This window comes from Anabas testudineus, chromosome 4, assembly GCF_900324465.2.
Source record: "Anabas testudineus chromosome 4, fAnaTes1.2, whole genome shotgun sequence".
Taxonomy (NCBI): domain Eukaryota; kingdom Metazoa; phylum Chordata; class Actinopteri; order Anabantiformes; family Anabantidae; genus Anabas; species Anabas testudineus.
Window position 1 is genome coordinate 3,344,725 of NC_046613.1, and position 9,994 is coordinate 3,354,718.

Sequence of the window (9,994 nt, forward strand, 5' to 3'; positions counted from 1 at the left end):
TTTCTCTTTATATCAGTCTTGAGATAGACTGTTAACCTGTCCAGGCAATTCTTAAAGTGACAAGCGGTTAGAATAATTGATTATTTCTTTATTATTTATGTATTAACCATAGCTTGCTTTTATGTCAGTCTACAGAAACAGAAACAAAGTACAAAAAAAACTTAAAAAATAAGATCATATCATAAACCACACACTTGTTTGGTATAAGGTTTTATCTAACCTCATCAATAGGTCTTCTAAAAGTATTTCAGACACATGCGTGGCAACATTTTTAACCGTGGGTTACAGTGGAATTTTTTTAATAGCAGATGTCACACTTTTTTTAATTTTGTCGTCATTTCACACTTCATGAACAACGTCCAGCTTGCAGTTTTTCACATCTTCAGCTATATAGTGCAGAACAAACACTTGTCTTCCACTGAGTGTGTGTCTGCAGCTGGAATCATGTTACACAGTTTTCTAGTTCTGCTCTTTGGTTTGGGATTGGTAAGTGGATCATATGCAGATATAAAACATATGCAGCATATTGTGTGCTAAAAATTCTGCACTGCCTTTTTGTTGTCTCTTGAAGGTTCCCTTTAGCTTCACTAGTACGTAAATCATTTCACAGTTTAATTTTGTTACTGTCTCTTCAAATGTGTTTTATAGACAGCAGCCAGGTTAACAAGTGAAACAGGTGAGTAAGATAAGTGTTTCTTGTTACTCAGGTGTGTCTTATTAATTTTTTTAAACAATAATAACTCTAAATGACTTTTGTCTGCTTCAGCTTTGGGTTTTAAACATAAAGATGTGTGTTTGTTGTTAAATGAGAAATCGCCATGATATAAAAGGTGCAGTCGTAACAAAACCTTGACCGCATATTTATCTGTTGATCTCAAATCCAGCCTGGTACAATTACAGAAATGTTTGATAATGTACACTGATTTTTCTTTACTGCAGAAATTGACGTTGATGAAGGTCGTGACTGGGACATTGTCGACATTAATGAAGGTCTGTAGATGCTCTAGATCTTTTTTTCTTCTAATGTCTAAGGGTTTTAATCAACCAGTACAATTTTTCTTTTAACAGGAGCTGGGCTGGACCTGCTGGAGGGAGACATCAAACTGGAAGAAGTATGTGCAGAGAGCAAAAACTGTTGATATCTGAATATTTGGGGGTTGTACTGTGTGCCTAAATATTTGCACACTTATACTTTTTCATTTTACCTAACATTTTTTAATCAGGTAACAATTCAGTTGAGGTTAGAAACCTCCAGACCAAAAACCACTGAGCGCTTCCAATTCCCCAATTAGATTAGTTTAATACATAGTTTAATACAACAGCCAGTTTAAAGCTGGTGATGTCTTCTGATATCACTATCTTTGAGAACATCTCATTTATCTGCAAGACAAGAAGGCTAACAAATTAGAAAATACATGGATACAGTTATATAATTGAGTTAATATGAGCTAGTTCAAGTGCTCTGTTTCTCCTTTGTCCATCTCTTATTGTATCTGTTGCTCTCTTCATCCCCATCAGCCATTGACCAGAAACATTATCATAGGAGACAAGTATCGCTGGCCAACAACTGTTCCCTACTACTTGGAGGAGAGTCTGGGTAAGACACAGTGCTATGGAAACCCCCATTCTCAGGATTGATCATGTTATTAGGATTTTTCTTCATGTTCATTTGTCCTGTGCTCTTCTACATGTAGAAATGAATGCAAAGGGAGTGATACTGAAGGCGTTCGACCAGTACAGACTGAAGACCTGCATTGACTTCAAACCATGGAAAGGAGAAAAGAACTACATCTCTGTGTTTAACGGCAGCGGGTGAGCAGCATCCAGCAAATCTTTAAACACAAACTAATGTTATCATATAGATAACCAGCAAAATTATTGTGTGTAACATGAAAAAAGGTCACATATGTATAATCATTAGCCTAAAGAATTTTCAGAGAATGTAATTGCAACAAACATAGTGCAGAAAATTATAACTTGATATTTACCATATTGATTAAATGTTTTTTTTTTTGTACAAATTATCAGTTCCTGCAATAGGCTTCAACAGAAATTCTACAGTATATGAATGGTGTTACCAAATTTAAGGAAATAATTCCATCATATTTGACCTATATAATATAATGAATATTATATATTAATTAATTAATTTCTTTTACAAATTAAGTCATAACATTTTAGGAAAAAATGCAACAGGTATTGGTGAATAGCTCTAGATTCACTTGTAAGACATTACTGCTTGAGATTATGTTAGTAACTGTCAGTAAATTTAGTAATTTAAATAAGTAAATAATCAACATGTCTCTTAGACCCTACCCATTGCTTACCAGTCTGGATTTAGAGTCATAGTACAGATCCCTCCCACCCACTACACAGTGTGCTGGCTGTACAGAGGAACACTTAGAGCAAGTCTTTTCACATACATGTCTTTCTTAGACAATATTATTAGGAGAGCACTCTATAAATTTGCATTGCTATGCAGATAACACCCAGCTATATGTATCTATAGAAAACCAGATAGAACTAATCAATTAGTCAAACTTCAAGCATGTTTAAAAGGCAAAAATGTCTGGTTGTACTCCTCAATTTAGACAGAAGTCATTTTACTTACTTGTAAAACTACTTAAACCCAAGAAACATGTAATTTAATTATATTGTTCACCTAGATGACATAGCATTTGTCTCATTTACTACTGTGAGGAAACTCAGAGTTATCTTTGATATCTTCTTTACTCCACGTATAAGAAATCGCTTGAACTTCCTTCCATCTGAGGAAGTCGAACTACTCGAACTAGTCCATGTATTTGTTACTTCTCCTAACTCTTTAAAAAGCCTCCAGCAAATCTGAATACTGCACACAGAGTTCTGATTGGAATTAGCATGAGAGATCACATTTCTTCTACATTAACATTATCTACTTTAAGACTAGGACGTGGCTACAGACAGTTGGCTCTACAGACCAGACTTGGATCTCACTCTTCCTCTCTGTAGATGTTTCTCCTATGTAGGCAACCAGCGTGTGGGAAAACAGCAGCTGTCCATTGGTAGTTACTGTGACCATCTAGGAATTGTTGAGCACGAATTCCTGCATGCTCTGGGCTTCTGGCACGAGCAGTCCAGAGCTGACCGCGATGATTATGTCGACATCATGTGGGATCAAATTAAACCTGGTAATACTGATGATTAATACTTTGAATTACTGCTTTACACTCAATTTACCTCAATTTCAGTGTTTGAGCAAAAACTGTCTTCTTACTCTCAGACATTTATCCACAGCAACTAAACATTGGACTCTTTGACATCCTCCACTATTTATTTCATAATCAGCATTCTGACATATACTGTGTAGCTCAGTGAGGAGGGATGTGCTTTGTAACATATTACTTAAATTACCTTAAATTTATAGCAGGGATCTATGAAGGAATTAAGGTAAGATTCCATTTTGTTTCTTTTATGGTTTTGTTATCAGTATGCTGCTGTCTTGGGTGGATTCACTTGTAAATAGTATAGTATACAACTTCCAAGCTTGTAAAGAATTCCTGACTTTCTTTGAAAGCTGTCAAAGAAAGTATTCCAGCAGCTACTTTGTTTCTTCAGATAGGTCTTACACAACCTTGCCGCAAAATGAAGTTACCACTAATCACTTGTTGCCCAGAGGGAATCATATGCCTTGTCAGGATAGATTAGTATGTTGATTGAGAAGGCCTTGCACAAAATGCAGGAAACCAACTCTCCCTTTAACAGAGCATCTCCAGATTGTCACATTGCCTCCTCCATGCATCACTGATAGTGTTAGGAAGGCAAATTTTTATGAACTCTGTCTCTGAGCTTTGTACTGTTTGTCCTTTGCTTGGATCTAAACACTTCAAAAACCACAAGACTTGGTTTCTGCCATCTAAAGTTCACTGCGACCTTCTGATTTGCCAACCCTAGAAGCTTTCTCTCGTGTTTTATTTAACAATGCAGCCAATTCAGGGGCAGTGAAGCATCTGTTTCTCAAGGACAGTTGTTAAGTACTTGTCTTCTTGGACAGATGTGCACTTGGGCCACTGTATATTCAGCCCTGATTGGATCCAGGTCTCTAGTCTCTGGAGACTATAATGTACATCTTTTAAAGAAATCTATAAATTTCTTGGTTATACTTCAGAGTAGCCTTCCTTTCTCGAAGTACAAACTGAGTAAAGCTGTTTTTGTTTGGTAATTTTTTTATCTACACTGAAGGCCTTCTTATGGAAAATTAGCCAAATAAAAAGTCAAACTATTGGTTTTCTGGACATATTTTAGGATGCTTTTTACTTTAGTGGGTTTTTTTTTTACAGTACATTTGTGTGTTAAAAAAAAACTATCGTGCACATTTTTCATACATTTCCTTTATCAGGGTATGGGATATCCAATATCTAAAACAATCCCATATATTTGAGAAAGTTATCACCCGAGTTGCATAGAAGTTGCATCTGTGATGTATTTTAGGAAAATAGCCCGGGTGTATACTCATGCAGTAAACTAATACATTAAGAAATCAGCTTTATTAGCTCCTTAGGCTGTCTATACACATTTTCTCTCACTATGAGACACAGATAATTGTTACATCATCCATAGACTGAATTCCAGTAATTGCTATGCCTTTTTCAGATAAGAAGAACAACTTTAAGAAACATGATGACGCTGTGTCCACTGCTCTGGGTGTTCCTTATGATTATGGCTCTGTAATGCACTATGGGAAGATGGACTTCAGCATTGGCTCTGAGCCCACCATTGTCACCAAGATCCCCCAATTCATGGATGTGATCGGTCAGAGGATGGGGTTCAGCGCCAGTGACCTAACCAAACTCAACCGTCTCTACAACTGCAGTAAGTCATTTTGTACATCACAACTAACAATGAGTCAAGATACCATCATTGCACCAGAGGAAGGCCTCAGGCTACATGTCCTACAGATACTGTAATATGATACTGTGGAGCAGTAGTTATGATGGTGTGGTGACATCACAGAAAGAAGGTTTGGGGTTTGATCTGATTGTGGAGTTTGCTTGGCGTGGGTCCTCTTGTTTTTTCTCTGTTCCAAAAACATGCAGGTGCATAAGATTCAGAGGGATCTATTTGCAGAAATGGAAAATGGAATTCATAATTAAGTTTTCATTACACTGTAAATCACAAGGAAATAACTATAGTTGTGTTTTCTTTAGCATAGAATGAGCCTTTTTTTTCTACATGAGGAGTGGATGTTTTTTATACTACAGCTCTGTTTCTGTTTTCAGTGTCTGTGGTGATTTCATATCAGACTTTGCTAAACAAATTGAAAACCTCAATAATCTATGCAAAAAAAAAAAAAAGAAAGAATCTTTCGTAGCATTTTAGGCTTTTTACTGGTGAAGACAGCTGAAATCATTCAAATGAAACTAGATATTTCACCTTAATGCACCAGTTTCTCTCCACAGCCAGCTCTTCTACCTTTGTGGACAGCTGCGACTTTGAAGAGGACAATATCTGTGGGACGATTCAGGGTCCAGGGAAAGCCAAGTGGAAACGGCGCAGTTCTGTAAGGGGAGGACCTAAAACAGACTTCACAAACATGGGACAGTGCCAAGGTGACAGTCCATCATTACAAATGTACATCAACTTAGTAGTATCACGTGAGAGGGGGCACTGTTGTACTAAATATCAGCACGACTGATATCTTCAGCACTCGACCTGCGTCCTCGTACCTACAAACACATTACAGCCATGCTGATATTAAGCTTAACAGTGCCCCCTCTCGTGTGATAGTGCTCAATAAAACATTAAAGAACAGTGAAAAGGGTGAGAATCATGACCTCTTTGATTTTGGATAGCACATAGCACAAAGGTCTGCATGTTCTTCCTGTGACAGTCTAAAGACAGATTATGGTAACTGGTGGATTTAAATTACTCGAAAGAGTAAGAAGTTTTCTGCCACTCTGTGACTACCAACACAGTGGTCGACCTTGACTTCTAGTATAGTTGATAGATGGATGGACGGATAAATATTCTTTTATTTTCTAATACCTCTGACATCACAGTAGCCCTTAATGTATTTTTGGATGTTTCCCTCTTGATATTTCAAGACAGCAGAACACGATTCTTCTTTGTCTGTTCTTCTATCCCACAGTCAACAACCCTGAAGTAGTATAAACCTTTTTAAGGGCCCCCAATGCCTTAGTTTGTCATTGTATTCCATAGTGAACACAGGACATGTTCTAAGTCTTAGCAGTACAACTTTCCACGCAGAGTCAGTAGGTTCTTGAATGTGGAGACAGCTCACGTATCTAATGTTGCCAGAAAACCTGATGAGTATTTGAATTTCTGGGAGATAGTTATTCACCATCCAGAGGTGATCTTCACTCATCTTTCTTTGCTGTGCTATTTTGATATGTTCTGTACTCAGGAAAAGGCTACTTCATGCACTTCAGCACGTCCTCTGCTAAAACTGGTCACCAAGCGTTCCTGGAGAGTCGCTGGCTTTACCCCAAACCTGGAGTCCAGTGTCTGCAGTTCTTCCTCTATAGCACTGCTGCAGCTGATGATGTTCTTAATATCTGGGTGCGAGAGTACGACCAGGCCAACGCCAATGGCAAACTGAAGCTCTTCAAGAGCATTTCAGGTAACAAATGAAACACTGAATACAAAAAACACCTTAATTAAATGAAAAGCTAATTTTACTTAATCAAAGCTGCTGTGAGCAGCAACATGAATGTTTTTAAAAGCTGCATGTAGACTGCACCACTTTGCACTGCGACTCTCTCACTTCTCAAGTACAACTTGTGAATTCTATTTTATTACAGGAGGTGTCCAGGGCTCCTGGGAATTACAAAATGTCAATCTAAATGTGACAAAGAAGGCCCGTGTGGTGTTTCAGGGCGTGAGGGGAAAGAGACAATCAAAAGGAGGCTTCTCTCTGGACGACATTAACCTGTCGTCCACAAAGTGCCCTCAGCACATCTGGCACATCCGCAACATCAAGGGCCAAATGGCCAAAACACCACCAGGAAAAAAACTTTTCAGCCCTCGCTTCCTGTCTACTGCAGGTTACTCCTTCCAGGTAAAGACTTATTTTTATTTCTCTGTGCCAGAAACAGCCATTTTCTGTTTTGGATTATTGATTGGATAATTGTTGAAGTGAGACGTGATGATGTCACCTTGACCTCATGCTGCTCTGTGCTCTATAGGTAGGTGTGTACCTCAATGGATTAAGCAGCAATCCAGATTACATGGCCCTCTACTTGCACCTGACCTCAGGGCCTAACGACAAGAAGCTCAAGTGGCCGTGTCCATGGCAGATGGCAACCATGGCTTTGATGGATCAACAGTCGGACATCAGACAGCAGATGAATATGCACCAAATGATCACCACCGACCCTAACAAGAAGTCCTCTGATGGTAAGAGAATCTTGACTGGAGTTTAGAGGTGGTCAATCAGAGACTGACTGTTCACCTGTTTCTCTCAGGTACTGAGTTCTTCTGGGATGATCCCAGGAAAGTGGGCTCCAAAGTGACTGACTCTGACGGCAGCGTTTATTATAGAGGTCCAGGCTACGGAACCAGCACCTTCATCACCCACAGCAGACTGAGAAGCAGAAACTTCATCAAAGGAGATGACGCCATCTTCCTCTTCAGTCTGGAAGGTACAGATACTAAACCATTAGACAGGACCAGGACATCATAGACAACTAGAACCTCTAACTCAGTTTCAGTGTGTCTGAAAAGTCATGATTGATCATCTTGTCTTCAGATATATCCCACCTGCTGAAACCTCAGTCTCTCCCTCACTCTGCACTGCACGCTGATGCCAGTCTGTTCAAGGCTGCAGATCAAGGTGCTCCAGAGGAAGCTGTTATCAACCCCAAGATGTTGGGGCTGCTAAAGGCTGCAGACCAAGGTACTTCACAGGAAGTTGTTATCAACCTCAACATGTTGATGCTGCTAAAGGCTGCAGACCAAAGTGCTCCACAGGAAGCTGTTATTAACCCCAACATGTTGATGCTGCTAAAGGCTGCAGACCAAAGTGCTCCACAGGAAGCTGTTATTAACCCCAACATGTTGATGCTGCTAAAGGCTGCAGACCAAAGTGCTCCACATGAAGCTGTAATCAACCTCAACATGGTAGGGTTAATAACAGCATGTGTGGCAGCTGCAGTGTTGGTAGTTTCCCTTGTTATGATAGGAAACATCTGCGGGAAGAAGAAGGGAAAAGGGGAGTTGAGTGATGATGTGCTGATCATCAAGCACGTGCCTGGATCCTTGGAAGTGAGCATAAGTCAGACAGTGACAGTTTACTAAAGCACATCCTGAACTCATTTACAAACTGTCCTGTGATTCAGTGGAAGAAGATACTGAATGTGTGTGTCTTTGTTTGCAGGAGTACCCAACTAAAGGATCATTTTTCACCACTCCATGAGGTGTTGATCAAAAGAAGAATCTAAACCAAATGATCTCTACAACATGTATTCATCTCTTCTTCTGCTTCTTTAATCTATAATATGTAATAAACTTTCTGGCAGCATTTGTCTTTATCATTTATTCCTATTATCACAAGTTCTCCATCGGTGATCAGAGTACCAGCCTCGATATTTAAGTTTATTTTTAATGGGTCTAGAAATGTGGTCTTCACCTTTAAATGGCAGCAAAGTCTGAAGAAAAACAGGGATTAACAATTCTGTGGCTATTTTCTAACTGTGTGGTACTTACTGTAGATGATACAGAAACAATCTTGGACTACCTGGTCCGCTGCGTCCTGCAGCTCCACCTGTTAATCGGTGTGAGACAGTGGAAAAAAAGGTTCGATTTTTTGTGATGTGGCTGCATTGTTCTGCTGTGGTTCAGGTTTGAACAATAAGAAACATAATGTATGCTCAAGTGAAACTGGTTTTCCAAGTCAGTATCTGGTCTACATTTGTCTCAGTAAGTTTTGAGGAGCAACAAACCATAAATTGAGATAGAAAATAAATAAATAAATAAAACTACTGTAAGTCTAGATCAAGATGAATGAATTAAATGTAGACTTTCAGCTATAATTTAAGAGATTTTACAAAAATATAGCATTTACAATTAGGAGTTACCTCATTATCTGTCAGATAAAACAGTTATCAAGTGTTGATTTTGGAACAGTCTCAGTTTGATGGCATGGTAATGTCATCTGCAATGAAAAATATAAGGTTGTGAGGAGGTTCTAATACAAACCCTAACTTGGTTGAAATGAGCACTACAATTGCACTGCACCACCTACTGCGTATAAACACACAGAGAAACAGACAGCACCTCTTCTCCCACATCGATTCAATCAAGTTCTCCTGCTGCCATAAAAAATTCCACAAGGAGGCGCAGACTAAAAAAAATACAGACTGAAGTAATTTGGAGAAGAGCTGTCATTGGACCTGCAGGTACATAGAGTCCTTAAACTGAGGAGTGGACCAAAATACCTGTGGACAGAAGTCTCATTGAGAGTTACAGAAATTGTTTAATTGCAGTGAGCAGCCTCAAAAGGTTGCGCAACAAAATAGTAAGTTATTTTTTAGAACATTTTTATTTATTATTACTTTTGTCATATTCCAGTGACCTTTATGGGTTTTTCCTTTCTTTAATGGAAGGATACCAACAATGTTGTCCACGTTTGTATATAATTTCTGTTTGAGATTTGTAATTGATTTAGATTACTATGTAGAGGTCTGTTTCCACTTGGACATGAGTTTGTCACGTTCTGTTGATCAATGTGGAAAAAGACTAATTACACTGGCCATAATTCAGTGTTGGTAAAAAGTACAGTGTAAAAACCTTCTACACACACTGTACAGTACATTCATTTTTACTTTTGGTGCTTCTCTTCGTAATATACATTATTAGATTGAATAAGAGCGTTTGGGGTCCAGCTCTAATGTAAATCTGTTTTCCTGTTGAATATTACATCCATCTTTCATATATGGGAAAACACCAGACAAAGTCAATTTCAAGTCTAGTATCCTCTTTATTATGACAAACTCAA

At 38.6% G+C, this 9,994-nt stretch overlaps 1 protein-coding gene across 2 annotated transcripts; it reads left to right on the plus strand.

Annotated features, from left to right (window-relative positions):
• The first annotated feature begins 400 nt into the window (after nt 1-400).
• On the plus strand, nt 401-8,512 carry LOC113152794 (meprin A subunit beta-like). 2 transcript variants are annotated; one of them, XM_026346238.1, is made up of 16 exons: nt 401-486; nt 649-676; nt 940-990; nt 1,069-1,112; nt 1,519-1,597; nt 1,695-1,812; nt 2,992-3,170; nt 4,633-4,851; nt 5,439-5,588; nt 6,404-6,619; nt 6,801-7,057; nt 7,185-7,395; nt 7,464-7,640; nt 7,748-7,818; nt 8,071-8,262; nt 8,375-8,512. In XM_026346238.1, the coding sequence occupies exons 1-16, from the start codon at nt 445-447 to the stop codon at nt 8,411-8,413; spliced, it is 2,073 nt and encodes a 690-aa protein (XP_026202023.1). In that variant the 5' UTR covers nt 401-444; the 3' UTR covers nt 8,414-8,512. The 2 variants fall into 2 exon arrangements, with proteins under 2 accessions (XP_026202023.1, XP_026202022.1); XM_026346237.1 differs by lacking the exon at nt 8,071-8,262 and having other exon boundaries at nt 7,748-7,894; nt 8,375-8,505.
• The last annotated feature ends 1,482 nt before the right edge of the window (nt 8,513-9,994 follow it).

What these genes read in the sequence shown, in the direction of transcription:
- LOC113152794 (XM_026346238.1), top strand. Translation starts at nt 445, where the DNA reads ATGTTACACAGTTTTCTAGTTCTGCTCTTTGGTTTGGGATTG. An exon ending in TGCTCTTTGGTTTGGGATTG is followed by an intron (nt 487 to 648) that starts GTAAGTGGATCA and finishes TGTGTTTTATAG; the next exon opens with ACAGCAGCCAGGTTAACAAG. An exon ending in AAACATGGGACAGTGCCAAG is followed by an intron (nt 5,589 to 6,403) that starts GTGACAGTCCAT and finishes TTCTGTACTCAG; the next exon opens with GAAAAGGCTACTTCATGCAC.